The 20,654-nt window shown below is 47.5% G+C and overlaps 1 protein-coding gene across 3 annotated transcripts in view; it reads right to left on the bottom strand.

Annotated features, from left to right (window-relative positions):
- Nucleotides 1-20,654, bottom strand: part of TTC28 (tetratricopeptide repeat domain 28) — a 558,547-nt gene that overhangs the window by 68,057 nt on the left and 469,836 nt on the right. For all 3 annotated transcript variants that reach the window (XM_036014252.1, XM_036014251.1, XM_036014253.1), the window contains 2 exons: nt 19,691-19,909; nt 17,350-17,515 (listed from right to left, as the gene is read on the bottom strand). In XM_036014252.1, coding sequence (XP_035870145.1) covers nt 17,350-17,515; nt 19,691-19,909 — 385 coding nt within the window. The remainder of the gene's footprint in view (nt 1-17,349; nt 17,516-19,690; nt 19,910-20,654) is intronic.

Raw genomic sequence — 20,654 nt, forward strand, 5'->3', positions numbered from 1 at the left:
CCACCAGCGCTGGACACTCCGGTTCACTCCAGCTCCCCACCGACACAAGCCACACAGTCCCCTGTCCTTTTTACCGCATCTCTGTGGCGGGGAGGTGTCTGGATGAAGTTACCACTTTGAGCAAAAGCAAAGAGGGGGCATGTGAACCTGGCAGGTGAGGAGATGGAGAGAAGACTACGCGGCTTTGGGGAGGCAGAGGAGAAACCGAAGTGGGGCCCATGCAGAAATGAGTCCTTGCAGCCTTCACCAGGGGAGTCTCCGGGGAGCTGTGGCTGAGCAGGGCTCCTGTGCCTGCAGAGAGTTTGCTGCCTGTGTCACACAGAGACGAGGGTCCCAGGCTCTGGTTTGGTGCCCTTTTCTCAGCCCAGAGGTCACAGGCTGTGAACCAGGAGAAGCACGATGGGCAGGGCTGGGGATGGATAGGAAAAGAGCCGACGTGGGCTTATTACTTTTTCTGTGGATGAGGGAGGGGTGCGATACTGTTGATGATCACTTTAAATGTCGTCCCCAAGGCTCCTCAGCAGGCCGGAGATGAAGGAGTGGAAGGAATACACTGGGACTCCGTGTTTGTGGGTTTGGTGTCTCGGGGAGCGGGCGGTATCACTGACACACAAATCAGAGGGAAAAGGATGACTTCAAGCTTGGACAGAGGCTCTAAATAACCCCTCTGACTTCAAGCCTCTCTGATTCTATGTTTCCAAGAGTGGTTTTACGACCATGTTATTTATGTTCTAAAGCCAATTTGTGCTACCGCCATGCCTTCAAGTTGAAGGTAACATCCTGAAAGCAGGAAGCAAGCTTTCACTTCTTTAGTATTCTAGGGTATTTTTTGGCACTTGATTTTTTTCATCTTTTAGTAACTGCTAATAATTAAGATTCATACATATTTGCTGGATCTTTAAATAAATAAAACATCTGTATTGTGGAGATAATAACCTTTTCTTTTCTGGGCATCCAATGCAGGGTCAGCCCTGCTTGGCAGAATTGGGCACTGACCTGGGTTTGAATTCGAGTTCTGCCACTTGCAAGTTGGATAATTACCGGCAGTTTATGCCTCTCTCCATGCCTCAGTCTCCTCAGCTGGCCGATGAGCCGAGGCCGTCCGCCTCATGAAGCTGTGTGCCGTGAAGCGGCATAAATACAGCACCCGGTCAAGTGCCCGGGACAAAGAAGGGCTCCAGGATCAGTTGTAACGGTAGTCCTTCTTCCGATATTTTGTTGAAGGTGAGACAAAGTATTTCTAAAATCAGAACAGACTCCACTTACAACTCAAAACATTTTATAACGGAGAATGCCCCTGAAGTCAGGCTGGCCGAGCTGGGCAGAAGCATGGCCCAGAGGGGACTGGCATGACATCTCTGGTCGGATTCTGCCAGGTGAGCTGTATGATAAAGCGAAAGGCACTAATTTTTCTTCACCTTAGCTTCATGAACTGTAAAATAGAGATAATACCACCTGCTCTTATCTATTTTCTAGATTGTAAAATGGGTAAAATGAGTCATAGAGTAAAAGTATTTTGCTACTATAAAATATCATGTAAAATCAACATTTTATTGTTAAACAGGCCTAATTATACCTCTTCCTCAAATAACTTCATACTTTCCACATCGGCTCTATGTTGGGAACTGAGGTTGCAAAGTGGCTTTACCGTAGCTATTGTCAAACACGACCGCTGTGCTCAAGGAGCAAGGACACCGACGTATTAAGAGTACATGAGTGAGATTTTCTCTAGAAATCTAAAATAACAAGTGGAAACAGTGAATGAGCAGGAGATGCATACAAGAGAACTATCAGTGCACCGATGCATCATTTTGATTCATTATGCATAGAAACGTGTGGTTTCCCCTGTTTCATCCAGAAACCAACAATGCCTCCGGTACTCCAGCCAGGCCGCCCCCTCGCACAGCGCCTTGGCAGCGGCTGCTAAACCTCATTAGGCTAGCCAGGGCCGGCGCTTGCCATGCTGGGGTATTTCCTTCCAGTGATTACGGACACACGTTCTCTTCCCGAAGTGGCACATGCGAGGGTAATTACACTCCCCACCAAGACGAGATTCTTCCAAAGAAGGAAGTGAAAACCCACGGATGCCGAGGAAAGTACCGGGTCCTCGGCCACAGTTCACGGTCTACACACCTAGCCCTCAATTCTCTCTCCACTGACTCAGCGAACGCTCCAAGGCCACTGAGCATCTTGAACCTAAGCAAGCTGACATTCCTTCCATAATAAGATTCTTCTTCTTCATAAAAAGATCGAGCAACAGGGGTCAGGCATGCTAACTGTGATCATTTTTCATTTAAGAAAACAACCTGTAAAGCCTAAACCATTTTAAAAAACACGTTTGGCTTTGTTTTCTTTCTTTTTCCCATGGTTAAAGTGGGGGCCCGCACACTCCTTTGACAGCTCTGCGGCTGCCATGTTTGAAGACAGCTAACGCGCCAGAGCCTGGTCTGCTCTTCAGAAAAGGGAGGCCTCTTCTTGTCATCCTTTCCCTTTTTATCCACTGTTACTGTCACTGTGACAAAAGTTTTCTAAAAGAAAATGTGGTAAAGAGAGAGCCTGACACCATTTCAGACTGCAGACACTCTGGCTGTGCGCACGGGTTTAAAGGGAAGGCCCCGTGGTCCGGTCCGCACAGAGCCAAAACCTCTCCTGTCCCCCCGAACATTTATCCTGAATGGGTAACTTCTGCCAAAACAATCAAAGACGTTACTAGGAAATGTACATATTTTATACTTGACTTACTCTTACAGCATTTGTTGGACCAAAACAGAATGTTAGTTTTTTTAGTTTTCTCTAGAACTAGAGAGCGAGCCTTTCCCCTGGTATTTCTTGCTTGGAGGCAGATGCTCAACACAACTTTTAACTGTGCAGCAGGTTTTTAAAATGGTTTTCCCCCCCTAAAATAACCAGCCACGTAGACTATTTCACCCAAAAGCCTCAGAGACAACAGGTCAAAATGACCTTGAGTTCTCAGTGGACACTTGGGACCATGAGCCCTTTCTCAGAGGCAGACCTCCCGCCCCTGGCTGTAGGACAGCACCCGCCCTCCGGCCACACACGGCATCTGGCCCCTCTGCACCCCTCCGCCCTGTCCTGACGAGCGTTTAGGCCAAAGTTCCCCTGCGTTCTATGTTCCGACTGGGCTGCCCTCCCTGCTCTCCCGGAGGGTGGCAGCTATCCCTCCCACGCACTTGGTGCTGCGCCCTCCACCTGGCGTTCGTGCTGCCTTGTTGGCCTGGCCAAACCCACAGAACCGTCCTTACGCCTCCAGGAAGTCTCTCCAACTGAGCCCTCCCGAGGCGGAAGCGGCCCCTCCGACCTGTTTGTTTCTCTCACAGGAGCAGACAATGGCAACTGCATGAAGGCCACCAAGTGCCCAGCTCTGTCCTGCTTTCCAGGCATTTTATTGGCAAAAATATCTGTGAAATTAAACTGCTTGTCAAAGTCACACAACTAGTAAGTGGCAGAGTTCAGACTAGGTGTATTTGTTTATCACTTATCTATTAAACTGAAAGCACCTTATGGCAGGAAATCTATTGATTTTATCTCTGCAGCCTCAGTACCCAGCGGAAGGACAGGTACATAGCATGTGTTCGACAAACGTTTGCTGACTGAGTGAATGATGTCTCAATAATTAGGTTTCTCAGAAATTACACTGCAGTATCGCTTGTAATATGAAATATTGAAAATTCCAACTACAAGAAAATAAAAGATTTGAAAATTTGGGGGGCAGGTAAACTTGGTGTCCATCATAAGATGAATGCCAGGCCTTCGTGAAACTGTGCTTCTGCGTGTCCCTGTTCAGACCCCCACAATCCTGCTGGTCTGTAAGCTCCTCAAGGACAGGGAATGTGTCTTTTCTCTAAATTTGGGGGGCCCACCAAGTGACTGGCATTTTGGGGGATACTCAGCAAATAGCTGCTGAATGAATAAATTAAAAAAAAAAAGAATGAACAGATAGAAGATTTAAACTCTCTTTGGACACAAGGGTAACTTCCTTGGAAAAATGCTTCTAAAGTTGTCCATACTTACTCATTCCAAACACTTCTAGCTGTTGTTTTAAGAGTAGCATCACACTAAGTGACATCTTTATTTCTTCTTTTCTACCTTCTTCCTATCCCACTTTGATTTAAACAGGTTCAGATTGTCCATGGATCTCAAATGCCCAAGCTATGTAGAAGTAGAACAGTTTATTCATACTATTGACTCACATTTAGCTTACCTGAAAGCTTAGTGTTACACAGAAAACAATTCAGAACTGCATTATTACAGCTCAAATTCCATTCTATAAATACCATTACAATCCTGAGGCAACACCCACATGTCTCAAATGTAGGAAAAGCTCCATTATAATAAAAAATTTTGCGTGAGCTTTGCCAAATCTAACAAGAGTTTATCCACTGTAAATACTTGCCTCTTAAGAGAGACAAATGGCTTGACAGAAGGAGCAGCAGCTTGGAGCCTGGAGGCCTGGGTTCAAGTTCTGCTGTATTCTTTAGCTGCGTGACCTTGGACAGGTCAGTCTTTGCAGCTCAATTTCCTTGTCTCCAAGAGAGGGATCCTAATAGTCGTGCCGCCTATCTCAAAGGCCTACTGCAAAGATTCAAGGGAGGTACTGCATGCGAAGATGCCTGGCAGACCTTGCTCGAAGTGCCGCGTACCTAGCAGGTGGTATTATTATTATTATTAGAGCTGATGCCTCTCACCTCACTCTGCTTTCATGCACTTCACTGCTCTTCTTTTCTAGTCCCCACGGGCAAAGGGTTTAAACCTCTGAAGTCTCTCTTTCTTCAAAAGTGCTTCTCTCTTTCAAAGAAGTCAAATATACAACAGATCTGAGTCTGTTTCAAGGTTGAGCTAAAATCACCAAAGCAATTATTTAGGGAGAGTTCAGGGAATTGTATGTAAGATTAAACGATCACTTTAATGTCTGAATGGAAAATAGGTAAATTCTCGAGGACTGCTGAATTATGTCTTTCATGATATGGCTTGATACGAACTATTTTCATTTCAAGAACTATCTAGGGTAATGAAGAATTTATTCTTTGAAAATATTCTTCGAGCCAAAGGATTTTTATTTCTCAATGAGAAACCATTCTCCTTGCTCTCAAATTTACTATACTCAGATTGTTTAAATGATGTGTTAGACGACACTGTGACAGAATGTTTCTCTACTTTTTCATCTTGTATATTTTTCTACATTTTTCTTTCTTCCATTTTACTGCTGAGGCCAGTGGAGAATACCCAGTACTTGGAAACTCACTGGAAGTTTCCAGAAGGGGAGGAGAAAAGTCGACTAAAATCTCCAAAGGAACACCAAAAGTCTGGAAAGGCAGGGAGTGAGTCATCTTCTGTCTGTCTGGTCTCTTTCTCATCCTCGAACAAAACGCAGAGCCTGGGAGGCGTGCCGGCGCTGTTTTGGAGAAGCCCTCGCTAAAGTCTGCCTCGGAATTGCAGTCCCACCACCTAGCGAGCTGCAAACCCCTGACAACTCTCTGACTGGCCTGAGTTTCAGCTCCCTGCTGTGTAATGTGGGGACCATGACCCCCGCCCAGAGGGTATCACACACTTGTGGTGACTGTGCACCTGTGTCCAACACACTGGAGATGGCCACAGACGCCACGTCTCCCCTCCTTGTCCAAAGAGAAGGAATCTGGGAGGTTCTAAGAGGGAGTCAGAGGTGAAACACGAGCACAATAGAGCACCCAGCAAGGCATCTTATCCATCTTGGTTTATGAATATTATTTAGTGGAACACGATGAAATCAAGTTGTACCTACTGAGAGATCCTCTACCGTGGGAAATGGAAATGACTCATTTTACAGAATCTGGACTGTGTTGCCTGTTTGACTCATTGTTAAAGTCAGACAAATATCTGTTTTTCTCCTTGTAATTTTCTTCCAACTATACTTCTCTATCTCTTTTAAACTTAGCCATTCCCAACATTCAAAAATACCATACTCTTAAATCCTTACTCATGATAAACTATGTCGAGCTTTTACCTGGGGGCCTTAAAACTCAACATCAAACCAAAGTCGGAGAAAGCAGCGAAGAAGAAAACTACAACAAAGCTTCAGCTTATGCTCGACTGAAAGGCAGTCCGTGTGTGTGCATACATGCACGTGCACACACACACACACACACACACACTCCTCTTGCTCTTTTCCATTTCAGCCTGGTGTTAGCCCAGCTTGCTCATTCTGTGTCTTTCTTTAAGATAGCCTTTTTCTTGTACATAGCCAGGCCAGTGCTAGCATTGATCAGAAACTTACCTGGCTTCATAACATAATTATGAGCTTTAACATAATTATGAATAAACAGTCTTCATACGGGGCCAGAGGGCCACTTCACTAGCCACTCAAAGACCACCCCCTGGGCACGGACTGCATTCCGAGTGCTGCACTGACGCTAAGTCAGACAGACCCAGCTCCTGCCCTCGGCAGGCCACTGGTCCAGCGGGAGAGGCAGACGCTTCACAACAAACTGCGCACGGTGACTAGTGCTACGATTGGAGGCGGCCAAAAGGAAACACTCAGGTGCTGAGATAGAAGAAAACGATGGGAACCCATAGCAGCAAAACTACCCAGACTTAACAAATAGCTTAAAAAAAAAGCAACCCCAAAGAGATTTCCTAAGTTCTCTCCAGGGACACGGCGCCCACAGCATCATTAAGCAACAAGTGGAAGGAAGAGATGGCTCGCAGGGGGCAGCTGGAGGAAAGGAAATCGATGCTGTGCGTCAGTCAGTCTTTCCACTCAGTCTCCACGGGAAAGGCTGTCTCCACCCTGGAGGTGACAATCAATCTGTGACATCCAATTTCAACCTCATCGGTTTAAAGTAGCAAGTGTGCATGTTCATGTACCCCAGGCTGGCTTCTGGTTTTAGGTGTGCTTGACCCCCCTAGAGGGAGGCGAGGAGGCAGAGAATGAGCCAGCGCCTGTCAGCGCTGCGCTCCAGGGAAGCCCCGGCGCCGAGGCAGCGGAGGGGAACAGTGTGGGACAACTGTGGGCCAACTCCTGCGACAGGAAGGTGCTCAGTCTTTCCTAAAAGCAGGAGGCTTTGATGAGGGCTGCCAGAAAGTGAAGTGTTATTTCCTGATGTTTCCAATTAGCAGGGAGACGAGCAGCACACACAAGAATAAAGAAAAAGACACGTTTACGATGATAACTTTGTCTCCATCAGACAGTATTTTCTGAAGTGACAGATCCTTAAATCAATTCTGCCTCTCCCTGCTTATTAGCAGTGACTCCTCAATGCATTAGCATAAGTCTATCAAAAGCCAGGAAAGAATATCTCATTACTTTTAAAACCTTAGCGAGTTTGATGTGTTAATGGGAAACAGAAGACTTTCATGTGCTGGCCTAGGCAGTCGTCAAGTTTTGTGAAGTCGGCGTTAGTTCAAGCAAGGTCTGCACTGCCTGCCTGACCCAGATTAAGTCTACCTCTTTGAGCTCCCAGGATAACACTGGGCTCTCCTGACACTGCACAGAGGTGGCAGTGGGAAGGAAAAGGCTGGAGCAAGAACTGTGACACACATGTTCTCACAGCGTCACGCTTTGCTACATAGATGAGGACACGCTGACCATACATGAACGATGTGACATTGTATGTTCGGGTGTCCTCCCAGCAGTTTGTTCTCCCGCTCTTTCCCATCACCCACTGCCCGCTCGTCCAGTCAACGCTCACCAGGGGCCCCTGAGGTAATGCAAAGATCTGAGCACGTGGCATTCAGGGACATCATCCCTAGGACTGGGACGATTTACATGGTTTAAATCTAGTTAACCAGCAAGTACATCAGCGTTCTATGTTCTTTGTGTCCAAACTTTCTAAATCCTGGCTGGTGGGAGGAAAAGGAGAGGAGCATGGTGGTCAGCTCCACAGCGGGCACCCTCGACCTCATCCAGTTTCCTCCCTACTTTCCCCGCCTTGGCTTCTAACCCCTGAGGACAGACCTCCAGGGGAGCTCACACAGGACGCACACTCACGGGACTGTGCACGGTGTGCAGACGGCAGGGGAGAAGCCCGGCCCCTACTGGGACAGAGGGCTGACACTGGGAGGTGGAGTGGGACAGGCTGTGTGGAACAATGGGGCCCGGGGACCAACCTTTTCTCCAGGCCCTCCCCGGCCACCGTCATTCTCTGTGGGCCGCGGGGTGTGCGGGAGCGCACAGACAACACTGGAGCTCTTGGTGAACTCTGCAGGCTGCAGCCAGAGCACTGAGGGCGGAGGAGGCACAGGCAGGAAGGCCAGGCTGATCGTGAGGGCATGTTCGTGTAAGAGAGAAGTGGGGGGCAAGTGGGTAAGATCAAAGGGAGTTTAGGAATTGGCTAAGCAGCAATAAAAGAAAGGGAAACTTCAGGACAAATGATTCAAAGGCCTCAAACCTAAGGAACTTAGGTAGAAAAGATGGAGGCTTTAAAATACATGGGAAAAATTGGGAATAAAAGTATGCCAGACTGGGGAGCTGAGAAAAGGTTTGATTTTGGACGTGCTGAGCTTGAGGTAAACTCCAGGGCAGCTGTTTTTATACAGGGCGGGGGCCAAGCCTGGACATCAAGTGAGACGCTGGGCCGGTGGCGCAGGCCTGTTCCCCTGATGAAGGTTACGCGTCCAAGGGAAAGTCCAATGACGAGCGTGAATGAGGGCGGATGCCCACGGCTCTGGAGCAAGAGGAAGAGGGGAGCCATCCAAAGAGACAGAGGCATGCTTGCAGAGCCCCCCACGCTTGTGCTGTGTCCAGGGGAGGGAGATGCAGGCGGAAAACACCATCAGATGCTGGGGAAACAGAGCATGCAGCCTGCACGAGGACCACCTTCCTCTCTCTCCAGGTCTCCACAGGTGGGGAGAGTGGGGCACGGCCTCACTGTTCGGCACGTATTCACTCATGACAGAGACATATTTTCCACCCCACTGATGTTCAGCCTGATAGGCTAAAATTTAGCAATGTAGAGGTAGTTCCATTGCTTTAACCAATGCAACGTGGAAGGCCAAGAGGTGAGCAGGGCTTTAAATGTGCCTGATTGTTTCTCTTGGTCTCCTGTGATCTTAACTTTCGCTATGCAAAGAATCTTGTTTGATCACTGCCAGTCACAGAAAGACAAGACACAGGGACCTGAACCCCAAAGGCAGCCTAAAGCAGAACCCCAACTGAACTGCAGACCTAGAGCAAGAAATACATGTCTGTGGCTGTAAGTCTGAAATTTTGAGGTGCTGCACGGCATTACTGGAGGAAAACCCAACTAGCAGACTAGCTTGGTGTGAGCTGTGGTCCGGCACAGTTAGTGTGCTCCTTCCAGGGCAGCACCCGAACAAGCCTCCTTACCTCTGTTCTCAAATCCTAAGTGTACAACCGAGATGAAAAACAATGCCCATTTTAGCCAGTTCAAAGAGGAACTTGGTGGCTGTCCTGGGCTTCTTTTCCCAAAGCAAGATAAGTCAAGAGTTACATAGTAAATGTCTTAAATATTGATTGTTAGATAAAGCTGCACAGAATCAATCAGAAAGAAAAGGCCAGGGAATTTCACTGGAGCAAAGGGCAGGATACACGAAGTCAGGGATATTGAAATTTGATTAGTTCAAAGAATGTTTACAAAATTGGCTGTGGCACCAGCCAGCCAACGGTGGAGGTGAAACTGAAAGGAAAGCACTGAGGGTCTAGATTGGTCAGTGGGTCTGCCCCATCCTTTCTTCCCTTTAACCCTTTCCCAACAGGAATGCCATTTCAAGCTTTGGGACCAAGAACAAAGGATCTGGGACCAGAGAGAAGACAAGAAATGTCAGTGTCCAAGCACACTCCTGCCAGGCTGTCATGGCACCTACCGCACTGGGCCCTGCCCCGCGGCCCAGGCGCAGAGCTGTAGGCTCCTGGGCCCAGGGAAGCCCGGGCCCCCACACTTGCAGAACGACAGGCACTAGGGGTTTGCCCTGCATCACTGTTCTCTGCTTCTTGTCTTGAGGCTGATTCTCCCACGTATAAATAGGAAAACTTGCATCTAGTATTTGAAGAACTCTGCTTTTAAAACAAAGTTCATGAAGAAATATAAGTGGGGATTCAATTGAGGCTATTTCAGAGGTCACACAGGAAGAACACCTACACTTCCCCTTCTTGCTAAGCTGCTGACTTACACCAGGAAGCTTACCAAAGCCTTCTGAACTGATTTTATACTCAGCTTTTTGGAAGGAATCCAAATTTGGGAATCAGAGGCCTAAGACCAGAGTCTACAGTGTATTCCATGCATTTGTACAGTTGTTTCTCTTCAGTGCTCTAATCCCTAACCTGCCATCATCTCTTCCCCCCACAAACACAGGGCTGATCCTGGGTGAGCCGCCTCACAGGTAAGGCCTGCCTTCTGGAGCCCAGTCATGTCCCAAGAGGGCAGTACACGAGAGACTCGGTCAGGCAAACCCACCCAAGACTTCGGATCACGTAAGAGCCACAGAAGACAGACCATCCTCCTCTGGACATCACTATCCATTCCCTGTGGGCCCCGGGCCCTTCCTTTCCTCCATCCCTTGCCCAGTGAGGACCTCCTCTGCCTGCGATGACGTTCTCCCCTCGCTCCTCAGGGCCCAGCTCAAATACCACCTCCCTAGAAGCCTCTTGAACCGCTGACTCCCTCCCCACCAGCCAAAGCAAGGCACGGTCTTCTTTGTTTAGGCCTTTACCAAAACATTTCGCACATGGCGAATTAATAATTTACACATTTGTGGATGGTCCCACACTGTGAGCTACTGTGAGGCCAAGCATTCCAGCCATTATTCATGCATATGTCTCCAGGCTCAGCACCCGCTCTGGCACAGACTGACTACATGCTCGTAAAATATTTTCAAACAAGTAGCCCCCTCATTTAGAATGAAATCAAACCCTTTGTTTTAAGGGACAAAATAAATGCCCCAAAACATTATACCTCATTTTCCTCCACTGAATTCTGAAAAGGATTTGGAGTAAGACAAATATTTGATTTGTAAAATTAAACCTTATTAGTTTGGATTAATTGGGAAGATAAATTTGAGGAGCAAAAAGCCAGAATTAGAAAATATCAGAAAGATGGTTTTAAGCTTTCAAAGACCCGCTGTCACTTAAAACAAGCCAATGATGCAGCAATGACCAGCGCGTGGGTGCTTGCTTAGAAGAACAGATATAAATAATTTAAATCAGCCTACCAATTGTCCATTACTATGATCAAATGTGTCCCACTTGCAGTCTTGCTTCTATAATTCATCTTTTTAAAAAAAAACCCTGCCTTTTTTTTCCTTCTTTTTTGGGGGGTGGTGGTGGAATCTCTCTGGGATTGGATGAATTATGGTCTTTGGTTCATGACACCTCTTCATCATTTGATCCATGCATGGCTTGCTTTCCTTTACTTATTTAGTAAATTTAATAATGGAACAAAAGCGTATAAAACCACCATCCAAAACAAAAGCTGAAGAACAACATACAAGATTATTCACCAACGTCCACGAAGCCCTCCTCCCGCCCACCTCGCTCACAGCAAGCCCCGGCCAGGCCCCACGGCCATCACTGCCCGCCTGTCCCTTCTACACAGGCTTCCCTGCACCCAGCTCCAGTCCTAAAACACATTTCTAGTTTGGTTCTTCTAGCTCTGTTGAAAGGATGCCATGCTATAGGTAGTGCTTGGGGGCCTACTTTTCTCACTTAACATTATATTTCTAAGGTTTAGCCACCATATCTTTTAGGCTGTCTCTGTTTGCCTGCTGTCTGATCGCCCACTCAGGGACTACCCCACCCCCACTCAGGGACTACCCCACCGCGCACTCCTCCGCTCTCTCACTGGTGGCACACGGGCATTCCCAGGGCTTTGCTGTTATTCACAGCGCCGCTTGGAGCATTCTAGCTCGTGCACTACAGCCTCTCAGGGATGGTACACCTAAGGTGAAAACCTGGATCAAAGGGCATGTGAATACTCAGCTTCGAAGGTATTGCCCAGCTGTCTTCTGATGTGGCTGTGCCGATTCACTCCCTCCCCTCCCACAGATAAGACATCTCGTGGACCCACTGCTCCTCCACCACTTTGCATCGTCGGACTTGTCAACAGTGGCCACTGGTCACCAGTCTGGAGCAAGTGGAATCACCAGCATTTAGGAAGTGGTACAATCTAAACTAATCAGTGTTTTGAAATAAGAAAACACATTTGATTTTAAAAATAACTTTCACTGTAGAAAATTCAGAAATATAGAAATCATCAAAAGGAAAATACAAGAGTTACAGTTTATTGAGGTTTAATATTCATTTATAGTAGAGGAATATTTACCCTATTATAAAGGTAGCCTATGACTGTAACCTGTTTGAGCCCCCTTGGGAGTACTCCTTCCAGACCTGACCTGCTACTGAACACAGCCCTCGCAGTGTGCTGACCAGTCAGCCTAGCATCCCCGCACGGCTGCAGGGTCCCGGGTGCCCAGGACGCAGCAAGACCCTGGTTAAATGTCAGGATTAAAAACTGAAGATGTGTTTTGAAATTCATAACATCTCCCCTCTGGGAGGCTTGTGTTCTATACAGTGGTTTCAATCTACGCCTCTTTTGATCCGGGAGGAAGGGACGGGAAGTTCTTATTAAACACTTAATAAAAGCAGTTCTTTTATTCCGAATGCATTTTCAGAAACTCCTTTGTAACACGGTACTTCCTCTCAGCAGTGAAACGCTATCAGGGAGAGCAAACACGGTCTGCAGATTAACAAGGACACCGCGGCCAGGCTGTGGATAATTAGATGACGGTGTTCTCCAAGGCATGGAGATTCAATTTCCAGGGGCACCGCGTATTTTACATCCCCTGGAAAAAGAACCAGCAAACTGGCCCAGCATGAACAGAGTCTGTGCACAGTGCATCTTCTGGCGACTGAATTTCAGAAGTCCTGATCTCTCACTGTGGCCAGGCACCGTGTTAGGCAGAGAGAATTCAGAGGGGAGAAGACACAGCACCTGCTTTCCACGCCATCACCACCTGCTTGGGAAGACACACAAGCCAGGTGATCATAAACAATGAAGAGCACGATGAGTGCTATCATTAGACGCCACAGAAGGGCGCAAAAATCTGATTTGGATTTTCAGTGATCTGGGTGTCCTGATGGAAAGAGTGTGAGATTTGACCAGGGCTCTAGAGGGTGACTAGATGGTCTACGGAAAAAGAGCACAATTCTGGACAGAAGGGAGAAGCACTTCATTCACTCAGAGTCAGTCGTTGTGCACTCGAACATTTACTAAGCAACTACTATGTCGCAGGACCGCCCTAGGGCCTGGGTATGCAGACGTGTAAAAGCCAACAGTGAAGACCTTTCTGAGGAGTCATTTCAGGCAGGAATTTGAAGGATGAGAGGGAAGAAGCCACACCAGAAGTGGCGGGCAGAACTCTGCAGAGAGAAGGAAGGACCTGTGCAGAACTTCAGGGTGGGGAAAGCCCTGGGGTACCCGAGGCAGTGGAGGGAGGCTGGGCGAACTGGGGTGGAGCTCAGGGAGACGTCAAGCTGAAGAGGGACTACAAGTGCCGTTCCGTGGCTAGGGACAGAATGTGAGCGGGCTTCTAAAGGCCATCACTGCCTTGGAAGGGAGAAGTGTGTTTGGGGACTCTGTGATGAGAACACAGAAATACAGTCCCAAATCCACCTCTGAAAGGTCACTCTGGCCGAAGGGGATGGGAAGCACATGAGAGGGAGAGGGGCAGAGAGGTCAGACGGCAGCAGCGGCTCCGGTTCGGGGCCGAGACGGTGGGGTCTCCGCCGCACTTGCGGCAGTGGAGACAGAAGGGGTTGGATGCAAAATGTATTTTTATACTTTTTTTTATTGTAGTAAAAGACAACAACAAAACTCTTCCATCCCGTTACCCATACTGGCTACAGCATCTCACATTCCCATCAACAGTGCACATGAGTTCTAACTTCTCCACACCTTACTGATGCTTGTTATTTTCTGGGTTTTTGATAGTGGCTATCCTGATGGGTGTGAGGTGGTGACTCCTATAGTTTTGATAATTCTATATTATATTTTTCATTTAATATTTTGCCACAAACATCTGGCTATGTGATTTAAAATTATCTGTAAACATAATTTTAACTGCAACATAGTATTATACTAGATAGATATATATTAATTTGATCCAATTACTGTAGACATTTAAGTTGTTTTTTATTTTTTATATAAGATATAGACCTATTATAAATATTCCTATGTATATATCTTTACTCCATTTCTAAAATGAGAATTTTGGGGTCAAAAGGCATGAACATTTTAAGGCATGAACTGGTAAATTATTCTTGGAAAGGCTAAACCAATTTATATCCCTAGGGTATGAGACTGCATCCTCACTATCTATGAGCATTATGGCTTAAAAATATTTACTAATTTTATAGATGAAAAATAATTTATCTGTCACTGAAATTATCTTATTGCTTTTGTGAAATGAGGAAGAAAACAGTCTCACAAAAACTGCATTCTAGTAAATGCAAACCACGCCACTGTATCAATGTTAATATCACAGATCAAGAACTCGAGTTTAAGCTCACAAAGTACAAGCACATTTCTAAAAGACCAGTCCAAACAACAGAAAAGCCCTTATTTCTGGCGGTCCAGACTGGCGATCGCGCCACTGAAGGCAGCCCAGTGAGGTCATGCTGGGCATCAAGCACCCAACACCCTAGAGCCCCTAACTAAGGACTCGTCCGAACTTGTTAGCTTTCTGGTCAGGGCAGAGGGGGAGAGATTAATCGTGGGATATAATTCAAGCTACAGTCCTTTCCCTCCCCCTGCCACTGATAAAGAGCTGAACTAGATCCCAAAAGCCTTTTTTTCCGATTCAGAAGGCACCTGGAGCAAAACTGCTCACCCTTCTGTATCATATAAAAGAACTCCTTAGGAGGGGCACTGGGAAGAGTAAAAGGGTAACTCCCTTCCTTCTTAGGATGAATTTTAATCTAAATCCAAGAAAATTGGGGTCAAGTGGAATCTGTAGTTTCACACAGGCTGAGCCCTATCAATGACTGGCTTGATCTGAGCTGGGAAAATAGCACACAGAAACTACCTTTGCACGTGCAAAGGCTCAGACAGCAGGTGCTGAACACCAGGTCCCTTCAGGACCTCATCTCAGGTTAAGCCTGGACTGTGGTCTCGCAAGTCTGGAAATCTGCTGTTGATGTGCTCAAAGGCACCTTGCTTCTCAGGAGCCCTGAGAAGCTTACAGACAAAGCTTACAGAGTTGCACAGATCAGAATGTCGGTTAACAATGTACATTTTCTATCTGCTAGCAGATTCACAAGAGCCCAAATGACAATCAGAAAGTGTCACAAGAAGCATGGGACCCGAACAAGAGGCGGCACCAGGACAACCTGCGAGGTCTTCTCCACCGAGAGCTACCGAAGGCCTCGGCGTGCACTGCCAGGGGTGGCCTTCGTCCAGCTCATCTCTCATCCTGCTTCTGAGCTCAGCTCACCCGTCCCCTCCTCCAGGGAGCTTCCTCGACTTCCTGTATGGGTTTCCCTCTCCCACTTACACATTTTCATTACACCCTGCATTTTCATTTAAGCTCTTGTGACAATTTTACTTAAGAGATTTTATATGTTCTCTTGTTTATTATCATTTGGTTGCCTGAGAGCGAGAGCCATGCCCGTCTCACTCACCACTCCAGCCCTGATCTCAAGTGGACTTAGCTGCTGGCAGGCACGCAGACCTTTGTGGCAGGGAGGACAGGTGGGAAGGGTACGAGAGCACAGCGGCTGCGAGTGCGCCACGGGAGCAGCCTTCCGACATGCCTTCGAGTTCCTTAGCCAAGATTCCCTTCCCTTCTGCCAGAGTCAGAGAGGGGCACTGCCGAGTCCGCCCGCTAACTCTCCTTTCCTGGGTGCATTTCCACTGCTGGCCGGCCACTGTGATGCTTGCTTGGGATATGCAATGCCTTCGGTCAGACTGCCATTTAGTCAGACTGCCCTAAATGTCTTTCTGTCTGCTAGAGCAGACAGAGCAGCTTTGCTGCTAGAGCAGCTTTGTATACCCCTCGGCCTGACCTAGTTTATGATCAATTAAGTCTCAGGGAGTAGCCCAGCTTCCAAGCCCTTGGGATTTCTATCGTAAACTGTCATCACCCAGAGCTCAGGGTGGGGATGCTCCAGGACGTACCGCAGTCACAGAAGGAGGAAGACAACAGTGCATGCACGTGGCTGACGCCTGTGCAGACTTCATACAAGCAGAAGCTAGAGATGACATTCTTACATGCTTCAGTTATTTTCTCAAAATACGGTATTAATTTTGATAATTAAAAACAAAACGAGCACTGGCCTGGGAGTCTGGGTGAGAGCTCGAGGGTGCTGATCTTGGCTCTGACACCGATTCAGCTGTCAGCAAGGCCGACTCGGTGCTGGCTTCCGCTACACGACGGAGTTGGACGCGCGACCGCTACGGTCCCTTCCAGGCTTGACATTATTACATTATGCAATGGTTGTTCTTCATCTAAGAACTTGTCCCCAACTTCTTAAGCACTCCAAAGGCCAATCTAGCTGCTGGTAATGACCACCACCCACCTAGGAGCCTGAGATAAGCATCTCTAAAGAAACCACAGTGGGATCTTAGAATGTTTCTGATTACAAATGAAATCATTCAAGAGACAAGCAGACACCCGAGGGGCCCGGCAGCAGCATCACCGCAGATTCTCTGACACGAACACCTTCTCAGCGCCTGTTCGTGTCAGGATGGTGGACTGGAATGCCAGGGAATCTGGCTGCGACCAGCTTCAAGGCACCCCCTTCGTTTGATTCTCCCCAGAAGCAGGGGGCTTGTGGACTGATTCTCCGCATGTAAAACGGACAATCATGACCAAATGTTTCCATAAGTGTCTAACTTTTACAGTCTTTGCAAAAGGCACTCCTCTTCCCTATTCCTGACATTGGGAACTCAGTTTCCTCCACCTCAGCCCCCAGAGCACAGATCCAGCACAGACCCTGTCCCCGGTGCTAACTTACCCTCTCAAACAAGCATTCAGCTACAGTACAAACTCATTATGAATCTGCATATAACCAAAAACTCATTTTTGTTTTAATTAGGTGGTATGTTAGGTTCAAAGTCATGTTTGTGCTTAAACACTCTAGCAACCTCCTTAGAAACAGGCATTTCGGGTGAGGCCCTTCCCCGTCTGAAGGGAAACTACCGAGAAGAATAAACACGGCCGGCTAAGGGTTTGCACTCCAGAGACACATTTCCTTCTGCTGCAGCAACTGTGAATAGACTAAGCACAAAAGTGCATTCCAAAAGATCTCCAGTAGGACATTAACAACAACAACAAAAAAAACATAGCTGAAACCCCAGAGACTGTGCCTGTGGCTGGGATCTGGAACAGCGGGCCACTTGCCTGGAGTAGTAGGACTCCACCCCCAGCGCTTCCCGCACGCTGGCGATGTGCTGCTCCAGGGCCGAGCTGGTGGCTGCTGGGAGGGCTGCACTGCCACCGGCCTGGAAGTCCCCGGCACTTTCCATCGTGCTGTCACCCAGGTAGTGTTCGTGAAACTTCAGAATTCCTGAAAGAGGACAGGCACAGCCAATGTTACCCAAGATTGGGGCTGGGGAGGGAAAGGTGCAGGACGGTATAGAAATACTGACTCGAGGTGACCTCCTCGGCAAGCACCCCTTTCTCCAAACCAGGAGAAGAAATCCGGAAATCCATGATCTCAAGAGGGTTTTCAGAAGTTTGGTCAGTATCCTTTTTGCAGCTCTCACCGTCAGGGGTGGTATTTATAACCAGGGGATTCGAGGCAGGGCTTTCGATTTTGAGGATACGTTCGGAAGCCCCTGAAGTGAGGACTACTTCATAGGTATTTCAAAACAGATGTTTCTGAGAAGTACCAACCAGGGAAAGTTTCCTCTCAGGAAGACCGCATGAGCATGCCAGTGTACGGTCTCCCCGGAAACTGAAATCCTGAACAAAAATACAACCAGCCAAGTGGAAACTGTGTTACTCAAAGACCTTTCATTTTCACAAAAGCAAATCAAAACAAATATGTAGTACAAAAGCCAGATAAAAACATTTAAAGCCATTTTTAAGTAAGACTAACTGGTCAACGGTCATTAATGGATTAAAGAAGCAAAAAATGACGGCTGCATAAAACAGAGAATCCATAGCGGTTTTCTAGCAATAAACAGAAGACATATTCTCAAATGGTAATGAGGTGTGTCAGCCCCGGAAAACGCTGGTCCTCTCTGATTGGATTAGAGCCCCCGTGAAAGCTTCAGAGTCTCATTAAGAGCAAAGAGGAACAGAAAGAGAAACAATAGGAGCCTCATTATACATGGCTCATTATTACAGGGATCCAGATATACCACCTGTCAAATCATGTCCCCCAAACGTAACTGCCGCGGAGAGAAAGAGCCTGGTATCTCTGTTGTCAGCCGTGTCCTCCTGGGTGTCAGTGCCCTGCTGGGGGCGGGAGGACACAGGGACTCGTGTCGCTGCGGCGGACACGCACCAAGGCGCCAGGAACATCACAGCTGAAAACCTTTGGCATAAAAAGGTCAGCGATAAAAATGTTTTTTTCAGGAAAGCCTATAAAAAACATGTAATGCAGGGGACAAGATTATAAAAATAATGCTGAGGCACAGAGCGTAAGGCACAGTGCTCAGCACCCAAGGAGCGTCTGAAAGCTGTCATCCAGCCATCATTTTTTTTTAAAATCAAAGGGATGGAAACATAATCAAGAAAACCTTGTCAATTCTCTTGGCAGTTGAACTTTTTGAAATTGGCTTACAGATATTCAAAAAGCCCATTCTTCAAGATTCCCAATTATAAGATCCACTTCTCCAGTCAATAAACGCTAATTGGATCTGGTGTGTCTCCAACATGGTAAAGCCATCAGCATTTTATTATGCAAAAAATATGGCCCTAGCAGCTAATTAGTGGTGCTGTATTTAGTGAAACTGTTACAGCCTGCACATTTATGCCAATTTAATCAAAGGAGATTTTTACTTCTGAAATAGATTTACAATGAACAGAACTGGTTAAAATGGGTTCTGCTACACTCAGAAATCGCCAGCATAAGACTTCATTTGTATACTGAGAGAGGAGTGGCCATTATTGTCTCAGTCTCTTTAACTTTCCCATGACAAAGAGTCACAATCACTAAATCATACCTAGAAAGAACTCATTAGGACTTGCAGTCATCACTTTATTAGCTAATAAACAACAGCTGCCTAAAAATAGGACTGCTGGTGAAATTAATCCTCCTGCTCTTCGTCTTCCTTGATAAATGCTCCCACATTTGCTGGTGAGGAGCGGCGATTTCGTGGGGGAATGAGAAAGCTGGGCTGTCTTGTTAATTGAATGCCCCACCGTGGGCTATCTGCCGTGGCTGAGATTTTGCTGAAAGCCCACAGCAGCTTCTTAGTCTGATCTATGGTAACGTACCTCTTCCACCTCTATTCATTAGACCAGGGGTGTCAAACTCACTTTCACCGGGGGCCACATCAGCCTCACGGTTGCCTTCAAAGGGCCGAATGTAATTTAGGACTGTATAAAGGTAACTACTCCTTAACTAGGGGCAAGGAGCTCAGCGCTGCCGCCGGGTAGAAACAAGGTGCTGGGCCAGATCAAACAAGGTGGAGGGCTGGATTCGGCCCAAGGGCCTTGTGTCTGCCACCTGTACATTAGACGTCCACAGTCTAGTGTATAATTGCCCTGCTCCCACAGAAAGAGATCTTACCTGCCCCAGGAGCAAGCAGCCAGCTATACAGGTAGCCCGCGGCCAGGGAGTAGTAAAGCACTAATCCTCTCTGGCCATTCACCATCTCCAAGATCTGGTCAATGGTGACTGGAGAGTAGGGGTCAGAGTCCTGTTGTCCTGTTTGTCGTTCTACCAGAAGATCTGCAAATGCCCTGGTCCGACCTCTCTCTGCCACCGCCAGGGCTTCATCATGATGACCTATGAGACAAGAGGGACAGACTGAGGACCCCGTGGGGAATGTGCTTACTAGGAGAGGGCCTTCAGCCACAGAGATCCTGGGCAGGAACCTCATTACCTCTGCGTTTCAATGCATGGCAGAACCTCAGCCACAACTGTTGCAAATTCAACCCTCTGCCTCAGACGACAGGTGCAGGGCCCACTCTTACAAAACTCCACACTTTCAGATTCTACCCCACCCTAAGGTCTCCGGCGTGCCCCTGTCTTGCAGCCACACCACGAGAGCCAACTTTGTTTAGAGGATTCATCCTCTGCATTTGCTCCACGTCCTGAGTTGCTTCCCAGCCTCCTGGTTCTGACCCCATTCGCTTGGGTTTTCGGACCACGATGCTTTACACTCCGGTTACCTTCTTCCTGCCCTGCTCGACTTGGACTCTGTTTTGACATTGGGAGATAAGCCTTACAGGACTTGGCTCTTGACCATCTTTCAATCTCTCCTCAGTGCAGCCCCTCTGGACTTCACATTGACCTACCCACTGACTCATCCCCCACCACTGCTGTCTCTGTGCATGATGGGCATTATTCAAAGCACCATATATATGCCAGGTGATACTATTGCTAGAGCTGATACCTCATTCCACTCTGGTGTCCCCCCTGCACACACACACTTGTCTCTCCTAATCCCCAAAGGCAAAAGTTACCTCTGAGCTCTCTAGTTCTTTGAAATTGCTTTTCTCTTTCAAGCTTTTCCTCAATCTTTCAATCC

This window comes from Phyllostomus discolor, chromosome 13 (genome assembly GCF_004126475.2).
Source record: "Phyllostomus discolor isolate MPI-MPIP mPhyDis1 chromosome 13, mPhyDis1.pri.v3, whole genome shotgun sequence".
NCBI lineage: Eukaryota > Metazoa > Chordata > Mammalia > Chiroptera > Phyllostomidae > Phyllostomus > Phyllostomus discolor.